At 36.7% G+C, this 26,720-nt stretch overlaps 1 protein-coding gene across 4 annotated transcripts in view; it reads right to left on the reverse strand.

The window, feature by feature from the left end:
- Positions 1-26,720, reverse strand: part of LOC129374401 (partitioning defective 3 homolog B-like) — a 196,678-nt gene that overhangs the window by 76,604 nt on the left and 93,354 nt on the right. For 3 of the 4 annotated variants that reach the window (XM_055052798.1, XM_055052801.1, XM_055052800.1), the window contains 4 exons: positions 26,528-26,634; positions 23,851-23,895; positions 14,324-14,539; positions 10,410-10,638 (listed from right to left, as the gene is read on the reverse strand). In XM_055052798.1, the coding sequence (XP_054908773.1) occupies positions 10,410-10,638; positions 14,324-14,539; positions 23,851-23,895; positions 26,528-26,634 (597 nt within the window). The remainder of the gene's footprint in view (positions 1-10,409; positions 10,639-14,323; positions 14,540-23,850; positions 23,896-26,527; positions 26,635-26,720) is intronic. The other variant, XM_055052799.1, reaches the window with a different exon arrangement.

Below are 26,720 nucleotides of genomic sequence, written 5' to 3' on the forward strand. Positions count from 1 at the left end.
AAAATCACACAATGGGGCTCACAGATGCTGGGGTACTTGTTTGTGTAGAGGAACCTTCAGTAAGGCCAGTAGCTAAAGATCTCCAAAATTCACAACTCAATTCAAGATGCAGGGTTTCCTTGAATATTTTCAATTAACTAATACTAAGGTAGACTATATGTGACTGGATTTAAATCTGACCATATGTCTGGACTGCATATGATTAAATTGGAATGAATTGCATTTAATGTGGAGTAGCATAGTTGTTAAAAATGTCATCTCAACTGGTTTGAGATGATGTCTGTGATGAAAAAGAACCAAAAAAAGGAAGTGGATCAAACTAAAAACAATATCATTTGATAATGCAATCACACTGCTGATGAGAGATAACAGAGGGAATACTACAACCAGTTAATTTCCTCAAATAGGAAACTGAAAGCCAGATAATAACTCTTTACTGCGTCATTATCTGGCTTTACTGCGGTGTAATGAATGATCAGTTTCTGCTGAGGTTTCAGATACTACAGCCAGAATTTGGGATTAAAAGCATGAATCCCCAAACCTTTACTGCCTTATGTGAACAATTCAGGATAGTGGTGGCAGTAGTAAATCAATGTACAGAGTGCTTTCTTGGCAAGGTTGAAGCCCCATAATGCTGATCAACAATCATTCGAATGCCACCGCCTATCTGATTATTGTTGCTGACCATGGCTGTCCTCCTGTGGTGACCATTTACCTTATTGTATGTGTATAGCATGAAGATAAATCTGAAGGCTCTGTTGAGTTAGTGTTTCTGTGATAGTTGGTTCAGTGATTGTAATTATTCATTGTTCTAAGAAAAAAATAAAATAAATAAAAACAATATCCGCTTCAGGAAGTCTGTCCTTATTTCTGCACTTTTTGTATTCTGCAGCATTTTGTGGGTTTGAACACATCACACAGTAAACAGATTTCACCTAAGGTACTAGATATTAAAATATTAACCATTGTCTTAAATGTCTTTTTTTAAGCCATTACAACTTCTTCCATAAACTTTTTTTTCCTTTTGTTTTTGAAAAAGTGTTTGTGACAGGAGGCTTTGGATAATAAATGAATGTGATATTTTGCTTTTGGACTTGTGAAACTTTGTTACCTGGAACATGGACATGTAGATAAACAAAAACAAAACATTATTGTTATAAAATTATCCAAAGCCCATGTTTGGTTCCATTGTAGTTAACTGTATTTTGTACTACAGTGGACCCCTAGTATTCAAAGAGCTGGTAAAATCAAATAGGTAAAATCCTCTAATATGTGGAAATCCCATTAAAATGCTTATTATGAACCAATGTAGTAGTACAAATACCAAAAATACCTTAATATACATTAATACACCCAGTAGACTCTGTCTAAACGCCATCGGAAAACTAACATCCACATTTATCCTCATCTCCACTATTGGGACTACAGTCAATCAGCATCAGCCAAGAAATTTGGTTCTGACAGGAACATGGCAGTATGAAAACAGTGTCAATAAAATATTTTTTCTCTATTTTTCTTTGTTTTTCATTTTAAAAATTACCTGCCAGTCTTCTTTAAATTTAGTTGAGAAATGAAAGCAAATTTTATTCCAATTTGATTATTCTAATTTGAATTGTTACTAACAGTTCTGGCCTTTGTAATGGGCATGGAGGACAATGCATGGATCTCTTCTAATAATGTTGTTCATGTCCGGTTCTGGGAAACCTTTCATATTTCTATTTGTTAACTGTTGGGAACACTGGCTTTGAACTGAAATGAATGTATGTCTCAGCAGGAAAAATATATAATTCTTGTCATGTTTCCTTTTTTTGAATAATTTCTTGAAGTCGTTAGAGCTGCCTGACAGCAAGTCCAGTTTAATATTCGTTCATTTCAAAGATCTTTTGTCCAACAAGAACTATTATTTAAATCACATACCATTAGCTAGACGTAACCACTGCACAGGAAAATGCAAAAGAAGTGACTAAGGACAGACTAATTCACCTGTGGTTTTCATTTTCAAGTTCTTTTATTCCTCTCACGTTAAATGACGGATTAAATGTGAGGGCAGAGAGGAGAAGAAGTGGTCGTACAGAAGTGAACCAAAATCAAAAATGATTAATAAACAACCACTGTTAGCACAAGACCATCTAGAACAAATTTACACGTGAGAACATTGTGGCTCAAACACCATTTCACAAGGAATATGAGAGTAAGATTAACAGATGATTAGCAGCCAGTTAGGAAGAATGTATTACCTCTTGTCCTGTCATTAGAGGGAACAGCGCAGTGACTAATGAATACTAATAAGCTAAAACCACAATCTGCGTAGAAGGCTTTTTGTAAGGGGAAAAACATTTAACCAAGCTTCTTAGCGCCTCTCCCAGCAGGCGAACATGACATGACAAAGAAATATTTAGTAACTAACCTGTATTTTTTCTAAATACTTACTAAACTAGGAAAGGAAAAAATAAAAGCATATTGTACTATCAATATCAATATAAAATGTCCAAATAATAGTTAAAAATTTTTGTTAAGTGTATTAGGATGAAAAAAAATCTGAACATCTTAACTTAAAAAAATAATAAAATCAATAAATCTGCTAGCATACAGTGCTAATGTTAAGCAGAAAGGGCTGAGTTTTTAAAACGATGATAAATAGTTTATTTGCAACTTTTGGTGCATTTCTAATATTGTATGAAATGGCTTCCTTTTTTACATAAAAAAATCTTCAGAATTCAATTCAATTCTTTATCTGATTAATTGATTAATTGTCAGAATAATTGATTACTAAACAGTCATTAGCTACAGCTCTAAACTTATACAAACAGTAAAAAATTTAACAGTCAAGCAAACAGGTCTACTTTAAACGTTGCAAAAAACATGCAAATAGATATGAATACTTAGCACACAAAGAGCTGACAAATGTGCTTCTCTGATTTGTCAATGAGGAGAAAACTCACTAACAAGAAAAATTAGCAAGAACATCTGTGACTCTCACTTCAACCATTATGTTTATTCTCGTCCCCTTCTCTCCCTCCCTCGTTCTGCTGCTGCTCAGACACGCCCTGCATTGCTATCATTGGCAAATGAATCCCAAGGGAACGGGTGATTGACAGACGCGTTGCGATGCAGAGCACATGTGCGCACACCCATACACACAAACGCAGATGATTGGCAGGCGCGACATCAGACTGTGACATCCCAATGACTTCCTGTCACCATGCTTGATTGGCAGAGTCCTTCCTCTGTTTCAAACATGTGCTCTGTCATTATTAGGCGACAACAGGCAAAGGTTGGTTGGAGGAAAGCAGATGATGCAGATGCTTTCCTTAAAGTGTCTACATATTCTGCAGGGAGAGAATGTTGAGAGATCTTGGTTCATGTTTTATCCATTTTTAAAAATATAAACAGAAATGTCAAACAAATTCAAAGCTTATATTCCTTTAGTGGTTAGCCTTTAATATGGAACCTACATAAACTACAGAAGTGATGAACAAATGGAAGGAAGCATGGAAGTGTAGATAAATAGATTAATTCTTTGGCAGATGGATGAATCAACAGCAGGAAATGTTCTGATTTCTGAATATACAGAAGTGTGTAGTGACCAGTTACATTCACCTGAGAAATTTTATGGTGACTCTAACCACCTCTGATGACAAAGTTTATCCTCTATTATCATTTAACCACAGGTGGCAAGTTTCTGAGTGAGCGTTCATCTCTGATTTTTTAGCAAATTATGATCCACAAAAAAAAAAAAAAAATCCATGTATAGGTGAACCTGCAAATGCTAAATCACAAATAAGCAAGACTTCACTGTACTTCATATTCCAGACTTTTCTAAACTTTTACTCAAACCTAGGATCGAAGACCGTATCTTGAAGACTTATCCAAAACTGAAAACTATTTACATCAAATGCCAAACTTTTCCATGATTCTATCCAGACAGAAAAGCACCATTTGCATTTAGCCAAGCCATATCTGCACCTGTAACAGTTAGAAAATGGGGCACCTTGAGGTGTCAAAATACCAAGAGACATCTTAGTTCAAACACAGATAGAGGATAACCAATCACAAAATATTCATCAAATGATGAGTGCTGCACCATCAACGAAAGGCCATTTTCTGCCATCACAATTTTCATCTATCAACCACACATGTTCAAAAACACAGAGACATACCGTATCTACAGATTTGGGCTAATATGCCTCACATGAAGCTCAACCATTACGCAGCCATTGGAGCTAGTCATTCCTGGTGGGCCCCACAGTGGTGATGGGCTAATAGTCCCAACGATGGAGCACTTTAAGTCTAACAGAGGTGCTGCATTAGGACTGGTAGGAGAGAGTAAAAATAGTGGGTGAGGAGCTAGAAGGAAAAGTAAATGGTAGGATGTTAGAAAAAGTACAATTAGAGTCACCAATGAGAGGAAAAGAAAGAGAGCAGAGTCAAGGCTCAAAGGCTCCTTTGCTTGGTGGCTCCATTCGTAATTTTGCCGCTTTCTGGGTTTTAAGTTTAGCTGAGCCAGTGGCACAAAAACATACAGATATGAACATGCAAGAATAATTATAATAAAAGAGTGACAGAGTGAGCTGTAAGAGCAGCAGTGCTTGATTATATGCCAGCAGGAGACCAAGCATTCATTATCATAGATTCATCATAAATTTGCACTTTTTTAAAGCCGAAAATGAGCAGCGGGCACAGATATTTGCAATACATTGCAACGACACAATGCCCTGGCAGGAGTGGCGGCCATCCGTTTATCATTGCTGCCAGACCTTGTCCTTTCCAAGTCTAGGCCATATTATAATTTGTACAGAGGACTCTCTACTTCATTGTGCCTTTCATTTCCACCGAAATATATGAGTCAGTTATTAATGTAATATCTGATTAACTAAAACACAACTAAGAAATGTATTAAAACTGAAACTTTCAATCTGAACTAAACAGGAAAAGAATTCTAAAAGGGTCACATAATTGTAGCAGTTTTGAGTCAAAAACAAACCTTCCATCCCATGAGCAAACTATATAACAACCATCTGACTGTGTGACCAATCATGTTTAATCATCATATGAATATTCATCATGGTGGGACGGTTACCATGGAGCGAGCACACACACACACGCACATACAAATACACACGCAGATGATGGGCATATCTGATTGGCAGGTGGCGACACTTCAGATGACAGAGCCAGCTGTCCACATTAAAGGGCATTTCAAACAAACATTCTGACTTTCATGGCTCAGTTGAAAATTAGGGATGTGAACCTTTTATACAATAATGTGAAAATTTATTTCTAAGAGTTGCTTTTTTGTTAAGCTATAAAAGACTTAAGTTATCCAACCTTCCTGAAATGTGTTCTTTTCCCCCAGCCTGTTTAAGATCTTAATTGAATTTAAGTCTGTACTTTGACTCAGGTGTGATTTGGATCATTGTTTTGCTAAATAACTAGAACTTCAGGTCACCAGCAGATCGCTGGATATTTTTCAGGAATTTGTGCTACAGAGGAAAATTCATGGTTTCATTGGTTTATCTGTGTTCTGAAGAAGACCCAGACTTTTCATGATTAACACATCCATTGAATCAGAGCTAATAAAATCTCATGCTGGGAGTAATTACTTTATTTTCCAGGATACTTAGGATAGCTTTTTTCTCTTAAAACTGAATAGCAACAAATCTTAAAACAAATTTTAAGATTTGTTTTAAGAAACAAAAGAGGATGGTAATGTGTGCTTATTCACATTACCTTGGTTTGATATTAAAACTTGCCTTTTTATGTATAAAAAAAAAATCAAGAAAATATAAGAAATCTGTAAAATGGTGAACACTTGTATGATGTTGAGTTCTTCTACCTTGACCTTGGGAAATGTAAATAAGATTTAAATGGTACTGTAAACAAACAGAAATAGTTGTTATCATTGCAAATATAACAGTTGCATTTTAGCATATATTCCAATATACCAAGTACAATTGAGTAAGGTTGAGTAAGCCATACTGCCACCCCTCCAGACCATTAGGCCAATCAAAGGTGCCCTCAGATGAATATGACAAATCAGCAGCTCTGCCTGGATTGAACTATACTGAATAGGTCCAATTTGTCTACCACCATTACATGCAATCAAATGCAGATACAGGAGCAGGAGCTGAGGGGAGCAGATGGAGAAGAAAAATTGGAATGATGCAAAGATTAGGAGAGGTGGGTGCTGACAGACAGAGGGGGGCGAGGTATGATACCGAAATATGACTAGAGAAGAGAGGAGGATTGAAAGGTTGAGACTATCAGTAGGCTCCTATCGAGACACTCTTAAGGTGATGAGTGATGAGGGGTAGAGGAAAGGTCTAAAAATATCACTGGATGTCGTATATGGTTTCTTACAGTGCTTGTGGCTGAGTGTGATGGGAAAACAGGTAGTCAGGAGAAGAAATAGAGGTGTATGTTCGAAGACAGAAATGTTATTTATGCATGTAGCATGAGAAAACGGTCATCAACAAAAGTGGTTGGTGGTGCTGCCATAGCCTATTTTGAACTCTGGAGCACTTAAAACCTCCTCAGATGATAAGCTTTAAGTGAGGGGAGTGAAGAAATACACCTCATGGTACGTCAAGTAATTCAACTAGATTAAAGAGAGAAAAAAATTAATGCAGGGAGGACCAATGTATACATCAGTGGTGCACAAATCACACACACATAAAAAATACATCTGAGGCCTTAACAAAAAGTCTTTATCTTATAAAGTTGACTTTCTTGCTTACAAAATGGAGATACTAAACAATTAAGTTGGAACATTTAAAATGAATATTTCTTCAGTTTACTGCTGATCTTTTTTTTTTTGTGTGTGTCATTTTAGGATTATAATCCAACTCAGGGGTCTGCAACCTTTACAGTCCAAAGGTATGTTTCACCAAATGTCACATGGGATTTTGAAAGAAGAAAACTTGTTTTTAGGTCTTAAAATAAATAAAAACATATATTGTTAGAAAAAAAAAGAGGATGGTATTTCCTTTTGTGGGACGGTTTGGCAAAATAATGCAACTAAAAAGGCACGCAGTCTCCCACCTGATGGGATAAAAAGTAGCATCTTTTAGGAAATGGATAACTTGTTTTTGTTATTAGTATTAAAAAATATTAGTTGGTAGCCTGTGTGGAAGATCAAAAAAGCAACTTGAGGCACTGGAGCAGCAGGTTGCAGACCCCTGATCTAACCTTTTACAACATTATTTAATGTTCTAAAAAACATTAAATAAAAATGTCTATAGTTGTATAAAACTGTTGTCACAAAAAGGTATGTTTGAATTTTTTTCTTAAGAGTCATTAAATGAGCTTTTAATTCATAAAAAACTTCTGGTTTATGTCTGATGTCTTTGACTATCATGCAGCCATTTTTTGCAACCAATTTTTATAAGTCACAGTTTATTTGAGTGAGTAGGGCTGGCAAAATTGAACTGTATTTTTCACTCTTTGCAATGACATTCACAGCAAAAAAAAAAAAAAAGCTGCTGCAGCGTCCTATCAGCTTGATGTGACCTGAAGTGCAAGCTGCACTCAGCTGAAACACGTGTTATTGAATTTTGTGATGAACAAAGTGAGAAAACTTCTGATAAAACTGTAAACAGGACTTTCTGTCAACAATGGCTTTCCATTTCCCAAAAAGACCAGATGTACGGCGGGTACAGCTAATACGTGTCCTACGAATCAGTTCAGCCATCTAAGCTATGGGTCTCTGCAGCTTATTCAGAGTTGCCAGGCACATCTCTGCTATCTCTCTGATCAATGTTCCCTTGTGTGACCTGTCAGGTCATGAGGAAGGCAATGTTTCGGTCAGTATGCAGCTTCAGAATTTTTAAAGCTCAGAATATGAATGAAACTATAAGAGAAATCAGCAAACTGTTACAGAAAAGCACATAACTTATTCAATTAAACTAAATTTGCTCGCATTAGTTTAATTGTCCAATATTTCACTTTAAATAACATGTAATTTTGAGATGAAAACACTGATAAAAAGGGACTTTGAAATCTGGAAGTGTTTTTCTGTGTTCTGGTTCAAACAGATTGCTTTTGAAAGCCTGTTTTGAAAAGCTGCAGCTATATTTTGAGTATCAAATTGCATGCAAGTGTTTTTCTTAAGATCGGTATCTAGGTAATGGTCATGTGAAAACCCACTTCAAAAAGTAGCACAGTGAAGAAAAGAAACAGAAAAACTGTTATGGGTTGTTTTTTTTTTTTTAGTTGAAAGCGCAAACTGTTCATTGAAACACTCTGCTCTATTCATGCTGTGTCTCTATGAAGGCTGCATTCACACTGCGAGATAGTGTTAAAGTTAATAACACAAAATAGCTCCTGCAGATAATTTTCACCACCTCTTAAGGAAACTGGGGCACCACTAAGAGTAGTTTGCCTGTACCTGGGAGCAAAAGATAAAGCTTGACAAGGGGAAAAAAAGACCTGCATTTATGTTGTCTCTTTAGTGTGAGGCAGAGCAAACTGTGCACATGGTTTTCAGTGACAGACTTTATGGATACGATTTTCACTTTAAGAATAGATTTGCTGTCAGCTGGAGTCAGGTTGGTGCATTGTGCACAACTCTGACATACAGTCCAGTAAATAAAAACATTGTCCTGAAGTGTCCTTTGTGTTGAACAACAACCAAAAGTTGAGAAAATTTAAAGGGGAACGTCAGGGCATGGTCCCCTGCAAGGCTGGAACCCTGAAAACAGGAACACATTGCTCAAAAACGTCAAAATTGATCTGTAGACGGCAGCATCAGTTATTGCTTCCATAAAAAGTACTCTGCTGTGTGACGTCTGAGCATCAGTAAAGCAGGTGTTTAAATTAGCTAATCAACCACCACTGTGTTGGCATCGCTAATGGCAGCGGTGGTTAATCTACCACAGCGATCACTTGTTAATAAAAGCAAAATACACATCAAGTCTAAAAGCATAAAACTGTAACGAACTGAATGTTCCACACTATGTGGGAAAATGTTCAAGTATTTTTGGCACTGAATCCAGATATGTAAGTTTGCGTCATTGTCAGTTGCTGTGGCAACAAGTCTACATACATCGCAAAGCCGACAGAACGAGAAAATATATGAGTAGTTTTTAGTTACTTTTTCCCATTGCATAGCGCTAAATGAATCCTACCTACATCTCCAGGTTCACTTTAACGGACTACTTTTTTTTTCAAAATGGTTTATTGGTACTTGAGACATTTTAAACATGGCATTGCCAGTTATACAGAAATCATTTCTCTGAAATAAAACTCATCAATTGAGTTAAACTAAAACAATAAAAGAACAAAGATATTAAAACAAAATCTCTGTATTTTAAAAGTTGAGCAGAATCAGGGTGACTCCTTACTTTAACAGGCTAGTTCTACCTATGAACGGCAGTAAAAGGACAATCTCATTAGGCGGTGAAATACATTTGAGTAACAACCTTTTGTGGGAATAGTTTTACAATATGTTTCGCAAATTACTTCACTTTGTTCAACATCCTCCATATAAAAACTGAACTATTGCCAGATTATTAATCCAGTGCTATTTTTCTTTGGAACCAGACTAGTTCATCTGATTCCTCTTCAGTTACTGTTTCATTCACGACTCAGCTCAAAGTCTCGTTGTCATCATGTTGTTTGTTTTCTGCACGCAGCATGATTGGTAGAAATTTTTCAGGTTGGGAGGGCGGAGGGACTAGTCATGCATTCATTGGATATCAGATAAACCATCCTCACAGTGAATTTGACGGCGAACCTTTATTATTTGAACAATTTATACTATAGCCATCTTAACTATCGTAAATTGAAAATATTGTGATACATCGAATATCCTTGATGCATCCCCCAGCCATAAGTTGATGCATAGGATTAATGACTTTATAAATATGGCTTGTTCAATTTTAGTGGATTTTTAGATCTATCCGTCATTTTCAACAAAATAAGTCACTTAACTTTTTGTTTTGTTTCTTTTTTTCTTCTCATTTTTCTTAAGAAAGCATTTAAACTGCATAACCAAACACAACAAACCAACTAGGTCAAACATTAAGAAACTATCTAGTCAACCATCTCTGAACAAAACAGAGCTAACAAGAAATTACAACTCAGAGATCCTTTGCAACTCCACTCAAAAACCAAACAAAACAAACAATGGTATAATCAAAGTAATCTAAAGTAACAAAAAGAAAACATGATCCATTCCTGTTGGAGATCTGTACCTTTCTCAAAAGACATTTAAATGTTGAGAGAGAACGCAAATGATCAATCTTCATCCCTTTGAGAGGTGATTGGCTGGTCTACCTCCTGAGCCAGAGATCCCTTTAAAACATTCTTTAAATGAAGAATTGATGGTTCAGCTTAGTGCAGCTCCATCCAGCTGAGGCTGGAAAACAGCAAAGAAACTCTGTCAAATGAAAAAAAATCCAGCTACTCACCTCAGAAGAGCAAAGCCTATTTTCTTGCTCTTCTTTTCTGTTTCCTCTGTCTCTTCTGCTTTCTTCTTTTCCTTTTCTTTCCCTTTCCCTTTATTCTTCTCCTTCTTCTTGGTTTTCTCTTTCTTTTTCTTCTCTTTTTTGGTTTTCTCTTCTGTTTGGTCAGCAAGTCCCTGGCGGGATGAACTACTGGCAGGAGTGTCACGGCCTGAACTCAACTCTGAACCTTCATCTGTAGGATTAAACAGGAGAGAAAAAGACGGAGACAGATGTGAGTGGATTGAAGAACACTGGAAACAGCAGAAAAAGTTGTTTACACTTCAGCAGTTTTGCTCGCATTATGCCTCATATAATCCCAGTGACAGAAAACAATCAGGGCCATGTAATGATTACCACAGCAAACATAACAATAAACAATTCAAAGAAAAACTGATTTGCACTCACGTTTCTTCACTCCACATCTTGACGGGACATTTATCAACCTCACAGTGAACTAATTAACTCAAAGAAATAAGAACCCAAAGAGGTTCAAAGAATAAACTACAACGCCTCATTAATTCATCAGCAGGCTGAAGTTCTGGCCGTGCATAACAATGATCCCTCACACAAACACACAGTAAAACACGCAGACTATTCATCAGATGAAAAAAGATGACCAAACTCAAATTAGATACTTTAAATTGGATCTAATTTTGTGTGGATATTAACTTCAGGTTTAATCACAAAGACTGTCTGTTTGTAGACTGTAACTGTGTGTGTTATTCTTCTGAGTTCATGTGCTTTTCTTACAGCAGAGTGAAACTCTGAACGATTTTATCAGTGGTGGGCGCTGCTAACTGGCACCAATTCTGATATGCAGCACTAAATCATAAACATTAAGAGATGACGTGTTATTTTGACCTCTACAGCAAAATGAAAATACGGTAGAAAAAACAACACAGAAAGTTGACTTTACATCATAAAATTGGCTTCTGTCAAAACCTTTTACTCTTTCTGACACTAAGACTCCAAACTGCATCACACCCCGACTCACTTCCTGCTACCTCTGCATTTTTTGATATTTTTTGGAGTCAGAGATGTTCAAAGAAAAGCATCTCAGATTATGAGATTAATTTCCTTGAAATTAATAAATTTCAAAGAAATTCATGAACTGGATGCTTTCTAAACAAAGACATGTTAAACAAACAACCAATGTGGGGAGTCATCCTGGATAAAGAGATGTTAGTTTGTCACCTTAAAAATTGATCACATTTTGTGAGTTTGGCTGATGAACTTACAAAAGGAGGAAAACACGTTGAAAACTCAGGAGGAACATGTGCTAATGATGGAGTCATGGAGACGTTAAGACTTTATACAGAGCCTGCAACCATGGCAGGACTTGGAGCAATAAAATAGCAACAAAAGAATCTGTAATTTATTTCAGCCTTGTAGCCTTCATTGTACTACTCAATCAAGTATAAGTCATTCAACATTTTCCCATCATCTTGTGGAATTTTTTTTTAATCTTAAACAGTAACTTGCAACAAATGTCACCACTGCAGTGTGGAAACAATGGGTCAGTTTATTGGTGCTCAGCTCGTATGCTTGCTCTCAGTCTGTGTCAACTGTTCTCATTTAGCTTTGTTTTGTGTTTGAAGGTTTATAAGCTGGTCAGATGTTAGAGGTTTGCTTATTGGTCAAAGGGGTTTGAATTTTTCCACAAAGCATGAGTTATTCTGCTTTTTGCTATTTTGGTTGTAAGCGTAATCAATAGAAATCTCAATATAAAGTGAAACTTTGGTTTTGGAGTCGGTAGTTATGTGGAAGGAACGTTACAAAATCAATCCTGCTCATTCTATCCATTTATTCATATATCCATCTATCTATTGCATTTCTTATTTCATGATGTAATTATGAACATTACTCACAAATCTGTCCCACATTATCTTCATTGAGCATCAAAGCATGTGTTGGTTGCAATTTCATCACATTAAATGACAAACGTGTCTGAATCGGTGGAGACACGTTACCAGAGCAGCACAAAGCAAGGGTAAAACTGGCTTCTGATCAGCTGTTCTGAAAAATCCCATGAATCAAATGATGAAACAAATCTGTGGCAGCTCTGTACAGGCTTACTGTGGTTGCAATGCAGAGCCATTCTATTTTTTTTGTTTTAATTTCTGAGCCAAATGAATGCAAAAGGATTTGAGCTGCAGCTGCTGCCTGATTGTATATTGGTATTTTAACTGCTCCCAACTGCAGAGTTTACTTTAACACAGTGCAGTGTGTCTGTTGGCTTCAAGTGACTTTTTGGAGTAACCATAGAAGGACTTACAGCATTTATGGGGTGACAGATGGCATCTCAGGAAAAATGTTTTTGTTGGGTTGAAAACTCGGTTACTATGGTTCATTTAAACAAGCTGGAGTGACAAAACTACAAAATACTGATCGACAGTGAGACTTGCAGGTGCTCTGCCACTGCCTGCTTGGCTAAACAGCTCTGGTGACACTTGCAATAAATAGTCATCTAAACTAAAGTGTAAAATATATCATATTAAAACAAATTCATATCAGAATCAGATGAGTATTTTCACAAACCACGGGGACCTTTCTGTACTGGAAGTAGTAATATGTGAAGCAGTCATGCATTCTGGTAGATATTACACAGTGCCGTCCCTGACAATACATTTGGCAGTTCCGAGTTTTGTCAAACACTTCTGCCCAGGAGAAAATAAAATGTGAAATTCAGTTGACGATGCACAATTAAAGTAATTTTTAAACCTACTGTGCTTATCTGACAACAAAGTAACAGTCTATCAGACATGCACAATTGGAAAGAAGTAAATACAAAGAATGAAAGATACTCAGTGCTTCACAAAAGTGCACTGTGTCAAATATCAGCAACTCTGAAAGTGCTGAACAGTTAGAAAGACGGTGACAGATGTGGCCACTGCATGTGTGGTGTTGACATGCCCTATTACTCTTATCCTGTGTGAGCGTAGTGATCTGAAACAGGCCGACTCATTACTGTGGTGGTGACTGATAAGAGTTAGCTGCTAATAATGCAGCTGGGAATTGAATATGTGTTGATGTTTTGAGGCATGAGGCGCCTGCTGCAAGAATCTTGTCACACTTTGTTGGAGAAAATGTGATCCAGGAACGCCTTGCGCGTGGAGGTAAGCCGAGAATGCATCAATCACCGGGTGGAAAAATTCACCTAAAGGCACCGAAGATGAATGCGAGCGATTAGATGCAAAATTTAAAGATAGAAATCTCTGTTACTTTGGAAATGGCGACGTATGAAGTGCTTTGAAAATGCATCACAGAAAGAGAAGTCGTACAACTATTCCCATTGACAGTGAAGTTAAACAGCAGCAAGGGAAGCAACAGCGATTAAAGAAATCAGAATATAATCAGATAATAATAATTTGAGTAAAGTGCATGATATTATTGTCTTTATAATTTACATGGGCTTCATTTACATCGTAAAAGTTATTTTTACATGCCTTTTTGGCAAAGAAACTTATTGAAGATAAGTTGAGGTCTGGAGTAAAATTTGAACATTTTAATGAAAAGGCAGCCTCCAACAGTGAAAAGCATAGTGAAGGGGAGAGAGATGAAACTGATCTCAGACAAGTTGGAATTGAATAAAATACAGAAGGAAATCTTATGCAAACGTTGTCATGCCTAAACAGCTGAAAATGAAATCTCAATTAAACTGTGATTTGTTGTGGTAATTTGTAAAGTGTGAAAGAAAAGCTTCCTTCTTTTCTAAATATACCCATGTCACTGTTAGTATGACTTTTCTTAACATTTTTGTTCCTAACTATAACCGTATTATTACCATGCTGTAATAGAAAGCGCCTCCAGTGAATATTAACTGTGGAAGTCCAAAACATTATGTGGCAAAAAAACACATATTGCCACATAACTCTTACCATCATCATCTTCAGCTGGGCCATCATAGGATTTATCGATAGCTGCCCTGAAGCTCTCATTGCATCCTCGTCCTCTGACCATATTTGGGCGAGGGCGGTGGAAAGGGAGCATTTCGTTTTTCTTGTTGACCTCTGACATGGCTGTCTGGAGGCTCTCCAACGAACTGGACTTCTTCAAACCAAGAGTTGGTCCGAGTTCGACAGGCGTACATGGAGCTGGTGGAAACCAGAAACAAGTTGTTACAGAAGACAAAGAACTCAAATACCATGGGACAAAAATGCAAATGCTTTGCTTCAGTTTTATGCAATCAAACATCCTTGCAGTATATTGCTCTGATTAGGTTAAATGCCTAAGTTGATACTGACTGGAAACTAAAAAGAACATGACATGGCTGAACTCTGGAAAACAGCAGAAAAAAAACATCTGATGTAGTGAAATTTACAGTTGTTGGGGCTTTGATGGATTCCAGGTTTGCTTCACAGTTGTTGGCTTTCTATCCATCATCTCAAGTCTAGTGTAGGGAAAGACGTATTACTAAAGGAGGGAGGGATCGAGCCCAGAGGTTGATGAAGAGCTTTACGATGACAGAAGCATGTTGGACCTATTCACAGGATAGAAACCAGACATGTAGTGGAGCTACACTTCCAAATATTAAAAAAAAAAAAAAACAGTTTATAATGAGTGATAAAAAAATCTTTTTAATTAATAATATCAAGTTTTGTCGATTGAAGCTAACAAAGAAGGATAAGGGTTTCGGGACTGGCACCATGCGCCATTTACAACAACTAAGACACTGATGATATCCAAGATAAGGAAAAAATGGGCAGCAGAGAGGGCGACACAGGGGGAGAGCAAATTAAATTTTCCTGCAGGGAATATCACCAGGGAAAACCCTGGTGGCAGGAAGGAGAGAGTAGAAAAATGGAAGACGAAAAGAGGAAAGCTGGGCCGGCTGCCAGCGCAAAATACTAGTAATCCTCTCTCACAAACACACACACACACACCACACACTTTGGATTCCTTGCTGGCTCTAGCTTGTCGATATGATGCCACTTTGATTCATGATAGCTAAACTTGCATCACTTTAGCTAATGATTCCCTATACACACTGATGGTTGTGTGCGCGTGTGTGTGTGTGAGAGAAAGCTCTGAGAGTGAAGGAGATGAGATGGCTGATGTGACTTCCACATCTATTTAAACAACCATTAACCATAGAATCACACAAAGAGTAATAACAAACAGTAAAAGTATGCACATGCATAATGCAGGCCTGCTTCTCAAAGACACGGACAAAGGCCACAGAGTGTGAGGCTCTCATCCATAAACACACTCCATATGTCACTCAGAGGCAGGCTGCTTTATTAAATACCAAAGTGACTGCTAAAGGCAACTGCTATCACTGGGTTTTATTCAAGGGTATTGGAGTAAAAGAGCCTGAATACAAATGCACGCTAAACTTTTCAGATAGTTTTATCTAAAAATCTTTGTAAAACAACGCTTTAAATTTTACATTTATGCATTACACAAACACAATAAAATGCATTGAAATACAAGAAGTGGAAATTGTTAGGTATGACTTTTTTATTTAAAAAAAGGGTTCAGTCGTCAACTGTGAGTAAATTCAGGAATTCCCAGCATGTGAACCGACTTCTGCATCTAAATCCAGAGAAGGATTGTTTTTTTCTCACAAGTCACCTGCATGATGTCAGGTAAGTAAATCGGGGAATAAACACAAAACATTTCTTACATCCTAACACACACAGGGAGATCGTTGACCATTCACTCACACTCTCCCTCTCGCTCAAACATTTCTGCTGTGAGAAGCAGGATTTGTGTCAGAAATGTAATTACTGTGGCGCAACTGCAAGAAGATAGCATTAAGCAGCTTTTAGAGAGAGGGAGGGATGACAAGAAAGACAAGAGTACCAAAATCGTTTTGGGGGAGATCAGCAGAGTCAGAAAGTGGGGTAAATATCAACAAAACTCTGGAAGATGGGTACAGAAAAAACAGACACTGATCCTGGGAATGAACAGATGGGAGTGATAATAGGGCAATGACAAATAGAAAAAAAAGGAAAAGAACAACTACAACCAAAACATAAATTAAAAATTAAAAAGAAAGCCACAAAGAGAGAGAGAGAAAGAATGCCAAGTGATCCCAAAGCTACTTTGTTGGCAGAAAAAGCAGTGGGCTACTTTCAAAGTCAAAATTACACCAAGGAGCAGCTTATCAGCAGGCTTCAGCTTACAAAGCCAGCAGACTTACCAACAACCCCAACTTCTGGAGCACTAAACACACTGGGGCCCCAAATAAAGACGTAACTATTTTTGTCTGCTTCACTATACATACGCAGTAATAAAGGGAGAAGATTGGAGTTTTAGTTGGGATAAAATTCAGCTGTCCTGTCGTTTCTTTCCCTAGAGTAGAAATCCCTCAGCGTTACAGGCTAATATTTATGAAATATATCACATCCCTTGTATAACCCAACCCAGTCCTGGAATGTTCTGAAAGACATATACACACAATTCCTCACATAATAAACAATGGAACTATGTATTCAGTATAGTGAAATAGCTGTTTACTTGAAATGATTTAGGTGTAAATATTTGACAGTTTGCATGTGTGTATCTGCTGTGTAATGATGTCGGATATGGAGAAGAGTTCCTGAAGTGCTTTCAACTTCCAAACAGAAATCAGGTTTGATGTTCAACATGCCTGCATTATAATTGTTGTAGTGAAATAACGGTTTTAAAAGGCAAAGAGGCCACCGAAAACTTTCCTTTAAATTACAAATTCTGCTGATTTCAATCAATTACATTTCTAGTTTTTAATCATTGTAGATAAAAGAAAAAATAACGTTTTTGCAAAAAAAAAAAAAAAAACCCTTTTGAGATTCATTTCACATATTTTCAAGAAAAAAACTTCTTCAAGAAGATTATTTTTTTCTTGAAAAGTCATACATTGTAAATAAAAAGACAAATTCCAAACTTCACAATGGAGTCATTTTGCTCAGATTTTGAGAGAGGACTAAAACCAGCAATTGTTACCTTCATTCTTAAACAAGGACCAATTGCTTTTAGTGATTTTATTTTTCTTCAGAAAATAACTGATCATACTGATTGAACTCCACAATAATATTTTAGAAATTCACCTTTTAATTAACAAGTCAACTGCAAAAAAATCATCAGCATGTCATGGCTGTTTGGTTTGCTAGTATGCTACTACAATCAAAGAAATGAAAAAAGTAATAAAATACCATCTATAAATATAGAAAACAGAAACACCGATTGATCTGGTTAGTGATGTCGGACTGCTATTATTCTGAACACAACTATGCCTGCCAGGCAATTAATCACGATCTCAAAGACCAGAAGGACCGTACATTTATTCTGAAGATATCGACTTCCCTCAAAATATTATCTGACAGTTAATTGAGGGAAACGAATGGCCTTTCTTCTTCTCAAACTTGATATAAAATAGGGTCCAGCACATGTCAGTGATCACTACATAAAACCCAAGAGAGATGAATGACTGTGCCAGTAAGAAACGACAGCACTGACCATCTTCTGATTACTTCTCACCTTTATTAGCTTACTGGGGGAGATGGATAAGGGTCAAAGGCCATTCAATATACAGAGGAGCGGCCAACCCTTCACAGAGAAACAGTGATGCTTCCACATGTGATGAACACACAACAAATGCCATGGAAAGAGCATGGAAAGAATGCTTTCAGGATTGAACACCTGCATGCGCACAGGCCCATAATGTACAGGGGTGAAATGAAATACACAACTGCTTAGTTCAGCTGTTTGAATTCTTTATCTAATGTCGGCTGTGAGGAGCTAATGTGTGCCGGAATCGTGTAGTGTCTGACGACACAGGCGAACAAATTGAGTTGCACTCCCTGAGACAAATGAATCCATCAATCCGCATCAGTCCTAACAAGGTGGCTTTTAAGTTAAATCCAAAGCAAAGTCTGCGAGAGCCAGAGAGACCTGGAAACAATGCAAACCAAGACGACACCAGAAAAAAAAAAAACAACAAAAGAAAAAAAAAAAACAGAGAAAGACGGAGATGCGGAAAGAAATGAAGACACAATCGCAGAAAAGGAGGAAGCAGAAGCGGGACTAGGAGCGAATGCAGCTCTCCAAAGACACAAATCTGGCAGCGCCTCATCAGTGTGTGATGCTTTTCAAAGTCAAACATCCACTGGGGACAGATTCAGACAATAGGCTGCACCAGCGTCCCTCAGCATCACATGGACCCCCTGACACATGCACACAGAGAGATGATGTCCGTCCTATAAGCTTCTCTGCCTGTTTGCCAGACGCTAAGCCTGAATGGCACTGGCAAAGAAATGAGGGAATGAGAGCGAGGCAGAGACAGATAGAGCTGTCGGAGGAAGGAAAAACTGAGAATACAGAGCACTACAACCACAGCAGACGAGCACTGCATCCATTTAATGCTGCTTTAAAGCATTGCAAAAACTTGGCTAGCGTCTACTCACAAGTACAGACACACATTTGAGCAAGTGGGACTGTGTGTTGGACGAGAAAACACACGAGTGCATTTCAAAACTAAATATTGTCCAATAATTTCAATTTTCAGTCAAATTTTTGGGCTGTTCACTGCTTGCACTAGGCCAGGGGTGGGCAACCCAACATGCTGAAAGAGCCATGTTAAAAAAATTTATAAAAATTAAAAACCTTATGTAAGATTGATAATGAAGACAAAAGAAGCTTTAAGTGGTTAGATTAGCTAGTTTAGCCTGTTATCAAAATGACAAAGTGCATTGGCATTCATGATTAAATGTTTATTTTCCCTGCAGTGCGTCCTGGACGGAATGACGCAACACATGACTACTCTGTTGTACAATGATCCTTTAAGTTTACCTTCCGTTACAGTATTAATGAATTATGTTTTATTGCACTGACAAAATTTAAGAAAAGAATCATCAACCTCTATAAAACCATCTGAAATTAATGCTTTATTGGTCTGAAAGAATGTATGGAAATCATCAAAATATTTTCTGAAGTATTTTCCAGTCTTGCTCACAGGGTCCAAGTTGTCGTCAATGAAACATGATGCTGGTTTAGAAATTAATTTATGAACAGGCAGAAAGAAAGTAAAGTTTTAAAGTTTGCAACACTTTTTGACATATGTGGCATTCATTGTAGTGGCACTGAGACTTTTCAGGGGTGTCTATATTTTATGAAAAAAATATGTAAATTAAAATTTTAATCTTTTTAGCAATGGAAAGAAAAAATAATAATTGGGAACATGGATTTCTACTCCAGTTTATTTTTCCACACTTACCCAGACTTGGAAAGTACAAAAAAACAAATGACCAATTTTTCCAGTGAATTTAGGGCCATGTATGAACCTTGTATTTGTGATTCTGCCAGATATTCATTCCTAACCATTTGGTCTAACAAGAACACATCTTTCACACACTGATTTGAAGGTGTACAAACACCGAGGGCTGCAGAATGTCTTACTCACTCAGAAAAAGAAACACAGCTGCATTTGTTTCACTTATGTCATCTTAGCAGGATTTGTGATGTTCTAGTTGAAAGAATTAAAGACATGGTTCCTACACAATTTCCATTTCAAAATTACACACTTTTCTAGGCTGCAAGTTTCAGATATTTTAGGTTATTTTGAGACTTTATTTGACTGTAATAGCTGATGATCGATAGGGATTTTTATCGCTGTGGTCTCAGCAATAAAAGCTGTACAAATGTGCCTGTGGATTTTCAGTAAGAGCCCAAATTTTGTGAGTGTTACTCATATCGCACAAGAACATGTTACTAATATGATTATCTTGCGATAAAAAGAACTTGATTGTCATTATCTTGAAATAACATTCTTAAGTTTTTATTTATTTATTTATTTTTTTTATTAATTTGTTGTATCAAATACAAATGACTGTACATCTAACCAAGATTTCAACCTTGGGTAAGTTGCTATAATAGTATGTCAAAATAAAATCTCAAGTGAAAACAGTTCAATCATGGTAAATATTTTGATGTAAAATTACTCCAACATGATGCAATCTTTACCTCTTTGATTTGAATTCAGGTGCTCAATCAGTAAATTTGAATATCAACAAAAAATGTTTCATCTTTTTCGCATCAAACAAATAAAAGGTTAAACTTTTATGTTTTAATTATTTATTGTATGGAGAATTAAATATGCCAACCTTTTATTCGTGTTAAATGGACTTCATCCACATATGATGGGAAAAAGATGGAATCAAACCCACAACTTTCAGATTGTGAGACTACTTTTCCCACTGAGCCACAGTCACACACTCACCCAGCAGACAGTTTGTCTGTTTTCTCTAGGAAAGTCCTAGAGTAAAAACAACCAAAATGAATTTCAAAGACCTAAAAGAACCTCTTCTCTTTTTAGCCGTAAAATTATTCATGTTTCCGTTTACAAAGATGACTTGATTTCTCCCTGCTGCCGCAAAGACATGAGGAATAACTGACCACAAAATCACTTTGTTTAGACTCCATTTCATTGTAACTAATTATATTTGATAAAAATCCATAAATGAACATTTCCAGACATTTGCTGAATTCTTTTGGTTTCTAAAAATGCAACTTTCTGGGTTCTCTCTTCCACAAATGCAGACACATTTTAAACAGTTCCCAGTTTCCACCAATCTGAATCTTAGCCATTGGTAAATTATATTGTGAAATCTCCCAAAGTTCATATTTTCCACAGGATGACGAAGACTTTCCATTACCATCGTTAAACATAATGATTGTTGTGTGTGTGTGAGTGCAAAAGTGTGAATGTCTGGTGGTCTCTTGAGGTGTGGAAAGAGAAAACCATTGCTGGAAGAGAGAACAGCATTCCCAGAAGTCATTGTCTCACAATTGCATATTTTCCAGGATTCCACCTTATATTGCCTTTTATCTCATCCCCAGAGCAGCCTGACCAGCACAGAGCTACTGGATGTGGTTGTCTCATAAACAATACGATTGTGCAAAAAAAAAGTTTTGGGAGGGGAAAAAAGCGGTGTCGTGTTTGCTGGCACAAACTGTTAAACATGTCGCTTCCGTAAGCAACAGGTCCTGCATACAGAAAGTTGGCTTCAGCAAAAATAATGTAACTTGACCTGTTTGTGGAGATGTCTAATTCGGTTGAAATCTTGCTGGTGAAATAACTAGTTCAGACTTATTTCTACTAAAATATCAATGTAGATAATTTTACCTTTTTGTCTATGTAAGAGCACGTTTCTGGTGTTTTTGTTTCAATGTTGTTTTTAGTGTTTGGGGTTTAGTATTTGAGGGATCCCCTTAACTAATATAACCAGTTTTAGTCCTAATTGAATTGAGCATGCTGTGATGGGTCAAAGGAAGATCTTTTCAACCCCACTGGTGAAAGAAAGTGAAGGAATTGGTTCTGATCATGTTTAAAAATTGTCTGGGCTATAAAATGAAACTGCTAAGAACGACTACCCTTGACAACAACATGCGCTACCTGCAAGATTTTTGCCACATGAGCCAAATTAATAATGAAAAAAAAAAAATGTCCAAGAAGCATATGGTCACTTGCAGAAGATTCATGAAGAACAGGAATTATAGACTTTTATAGACCCACTGCATACAACTCCACTCAGGAAGAAAAAGCAAATTAAAGATTATAAAAATTTTGCTGCAGAACATTTAACGAAGCAAGTGAAACATCTAGAGCTCAGTGGTACAGCAGGAGCAACATTCAGAGGCTACAGAAGCAGCAAGAGTCCTGGGTTTGATTCCCGGTCACTGATCTTTTACTGCATGTCTGCCCTATTTTCTGTCCAGCTACAAATAAATAAAGGCCACTTTTTTCACAAAATCCTATAAATTTAAGAATGTCAGATGTTTTCCAGAAAAAAAGAATCGGAAGTGAGAAGCATCAGAGAAAAGACATGTTTTTGTTCCTTTCTTATCCTTGGGACTTGGAAATGCTAAAATCAAATTTCATATATTTTGTGACTTTTCAGGAAGAGCAGCTAATCTAGTAACTGTGGCTTGATAAATGTGATTTAATTTGCAGCCAAAACTGATCAGATCTGTTTACATTCAGTGGAAGAATTGTTTGAAAGGGATATATTTTCTCCCATCTATCCAACATATACAAATGTTGGAAAAATGAGCTGTAGTCCACACCAAAGTAAAATAAACCAGACCAAAATTAAGAACTCACTGGTTGCCTCAGGACAAAAATAAATAAATACATAAATAAATGTGGTCATGCTCCATAACTTAGTCACACGGTTTACCCTAATTACAAGCTGTCAAAGAGAGAAAAAAATCCTATTCTCCAGGTATCAGAATATAAAACACATCATTAATAGAAACAGTTTCATTTTACACCATTTAACATCATAAAACACAGATAATAAAACCTAATTTAAACACATTTTCTGTATGTTATCAAAGGCTAATGCAGAAAGACTGCACATTTTCTGTGCTGCTCAGTTTTGCATGATGTTCTTTTGTCTATATATCTAGCAGCTGCAAATAAGCTTAGCAAGCTCTGAAGCTCTGAAGGCAGGCAAATAACTAAAATATAAGAAGAAAGAAACTTTTTTGCAGAGAGGAACAAAAAGTCTTATGTTTTATGTATTTGTGCTGTAATAAAATAAAACTCAGGTTGGTATTTTTTTTTTTCTACATTTTCTTCTTTCATGCTCCTTACATTAACATGCTGGCAGCCTTACAGAAAGAGTATGGCCATAATAAAATTGTGTACCACCATGTCTAAAACTGAGGCGTAGCTGAATGCGGGAAACAGGCTGATTGACAAGAAAAAAAGGTGGCATGCAGGAAGAGGGACCCATATAGAGTGCAGCGAAGAGTGCTCTTACATTCAAGTAGCTACAAATGAAACAGAAGAGACTTCAAGGCAAAGAGCAAAGTTTGAGATGAAACTTTTAAAAATATATACGTCTGTAGGCTCCCAAAGCAAGAGCTCTTGAAGAAGCATCAACCATGTGTGCACCTGAGCTTTCCTTTGAGTTGAGTGTGTCCTTCCATAATTCATCCATTTCAATACATAAAAGCGTCTGTCTATGTCACAGAGAAATGGATTCTCTCTTTCTACAACAATTCTTCAATTTCATTTCCATATGAATGACAGTTTGTGTCCCTCATGTAATTTGCTTTGTCTACAGCAACAAGTAATTATCAGGGACAGAAGAGACCAAATGAAAAAGCAAATATGAATTTGTAGATCTGACATAAGCACTGGAAGGGAAATTGATTTACGCTATCATACTGCAAATGAGCAATCTCTCATCACTGCAAAGGATTTTTTGTCCAATTTACTAATTGGAACATTACTTCATTACTTCATAGCATGCATGAGACAAATGTGGACAAGCTTCACTTGTTGGACAGTTTGGCAGACTATAGAACACGTTGGTATACAGAAATGATTTACTAAACTGCTGCGAGGTCTGTACGTATAATGCATTACAATATAATTTATTTTTAGTTGCAGTTGAACTAAAATAAAATGTCTCACCAGAAGTGCTTCCATCCAGGGATCTAATGTTGTTCTCATCGGCCACTGAAAGAAAAAACGCACACAGAAAACTGATATTAATGTTAAGTTAATGTTGTTTCTACATTTTATTTTTCTCTCTCTTAGCATCTGTTACTCGTGCTTAGTTCGTCATTCCCTACCTAACAATTATTCTTCATGTCTCATTTTACAAGATGGCCGACATGCTACCCTTCTTTCCTGTGATGTTAAGACGGCTTCACTGCTACTGAAACACTTTTCTGTCCTCCCGTCAGCCTCTGCTTCATTTTACATTCATCCTGCCTCCTCTCCCTCATTTTTAAGTTGCTGCCAACCATGTATCCCCCTTCTGACCTTTTTAACCTTTAACCTCTTGGCATTCTTTTCAATGTTTTCATTTTTCTTCAGTCACTCTCCATCCGGCTCTGCGCTCCTGATATAGTCGCTGCTTTGATCATCTTTCCAAAAGGTAATTACCCTCTAACTCCATCACATTGTTGCTCCTCCCACGTTTCCGGCACTGACTAGTAGAACTGAACCAATACACACAACAATAACCACAGAAACCTAAACCAGGCCTTTAAAACCAATATAAATCTTTTTTTAGCGTCATTTAGAGCTTTTTTTTGGACGGAGAAATAATACAATTAAAGAAAAGAAATATCGCTGACAAGACGAAGTACGAGCAGGTGCAGTGGAACAAAAGGAAATAAAAATTTTAACTAATTTTAAAAGTTTTATTGTGTTTGGCTGTAAAATAAAGACCAACAAAAACAAAATAAATTATGTAGCTGACCCATAAAAATCTAAAAGTGTTTTACAACATCTGAAAAAGCATGAAATCTCTGCTTAACCGCATCCTGGTAAATTAGTGTTGCTTAATTTGTCAGAATGCAAAAAAAGGCACTTTGTGTTACATATGTTAATTATATTTTTTGCAATGTGCAATATCACCTGATCATGTCTGGAAACGTTCATTTATGGTGTCATTTAAAATCCTTGAAAAAGAAGCAAGAATCTTGATCTTAAGATCTACTGATCATATGTCCATATCTCCTCTAATTACTACACACTGGTGAACGTAGCAAGTAATCATCTTCAATAAATTAATTCTTAAGTCCAACTAAACCAACTTACTATCTTTTTTTTTTATCTTAGATATAGGAATAGCCAAAGCAGCTGAGTTTGAATGATTACTTTAATTAAAGCATAGCAAGTTAAGCTCGCTGATAATGAATTAAGTTTAAAATGTTCTGCACAGAATTAACTTTTAGACTCTTTAAGGCATTCAACTCGTACATCAAGAAAGAAATATTATTTAATTATGGTGGCATCTGTGTGCATCTGTGTAACCGATATTTTACAGTTCCGATAGTCAACTTTTTTAATTTGAAAAGACTGAAGTGCTAATGAGGCAAATCTTATCTCATTTGCATATGCTGATGAAAAGGCACTTGTGCATACAATGAGATATTTTCTGATTGAAGCTAAAGTTAACTGTGTTTAAGAGTAGAGAGGATAGTTTTATAGTCCATTTTGGAGTCATTATAAGAAGATGCCCGTGTGCCTTTAAATACACAGTTCTAGCCTTTTTATTTTTTCTCTCCATTGTCCAGAATTATCATTGCAATAATTTAAATAAACCCTTGAAAGTAAGGATGATTTAATTGCAGCAACCTTACTTTGGAGAAAAGGAATATGCAACATGTGAGAAATCAAACAACTTCACTTTACAAACAGCTTGGTTGAAAAGTGCTAAATCTCCTTCTCTCCTTGTCTACTTAATTTGACTAAATTTAGAGTTGTGACTAGACAGCAATACCAATTTACACTAAAACTGACTCATAGTAAATCTGCATCTAAAAGTGTAAAACAACAAAAGAATTTAAGCAAAGCCCTGAAAACGTATCATCAGCATGGTATTTGTGTAGAAATGAATGTTTGTGTAGTTCACATGAATTTCTTTCTCTCTTTTGTTCGAATCCACATGCAGACACTCGCTCACATCTGGCAGCTGAGCGAAGTCGAGGAGGAGGACTGAGCAAAGTGACATTTGAAACAAAACACTTTTGTTGCACTGCTGCGACCGCTGTCATGTTGCGCTGATGTATGCAAAGGAATAGACGTAAGTGTGCACATGCTCATTTCTGAGCTGACTTTTTAACAATAACTGAAATGTCACTCAGCACTTGCACAAGAACATCAGCAATCAGGGAGCAACAGGTGACAGAGATGTCAGCAAAAGCGTCATTACGGTGGTTTAAAGTTCCTGTTCTGACATTTGGTTCAGAAATAAAAGACCCATCCTGACATTCTCTTTTAATTTTACACCAAATATGAGCTTTGACTAAAAATTGACTAGGAACGGAGAAAAAAATGAAAACATACAAATCCTATCAATTATCAAACCATTGACAGTGTTATCTTTCTGTTAGAGATTTTGACAATAATGTGAGTGTGTTAGTAATACAACAAACGCAAAAAAACCCATCACACATTATATAAGAAGTGGATTCAACAGATTCAAAATGTATGTATCCAAGCTTGCATTGATGTCAGTCTGCATGCAGTTTGTGCTGCCAATGCAGCAGCCATGCATCAGCAGGGAATCTTTCCAGACGAAGATGAGATGCATGCGGCCATCATGCAGAACAGATAAACAAGAAAATCACCCCACCAGTGTGATGCTGGTTTTGAGTCGTACCCAGGTCCATGCTTTTAGAGGCTTTGATGTGCTGGAACTGGTTCTGGGTGGGAGACTGAGGCTGGGCCTTAGAGCTTTCACTGCAAAAGATGAATGAGAAGGTGGTTAGAAAAAAAAAACAAAAAAACATATATATACACGATTCAATAGCAATTAATTATATGTC

Source organism: Poeciliopsis prolifica, unplaced genomic scaffold (assembly GCF_027474105.1).
Source record: "Poeciliopsis prolifica strain line A6 unplaced genomic scaffold, Auburn_PproV2 SCAFFOLD036, whole genome shotgun sequence".
NCBI lineage: Eukaryota > Metazoa > Chordata > Actinopteri > Cyprinodontiformes > Poeciliidae > Poeciliopsis > Poeciliopsis prolifica.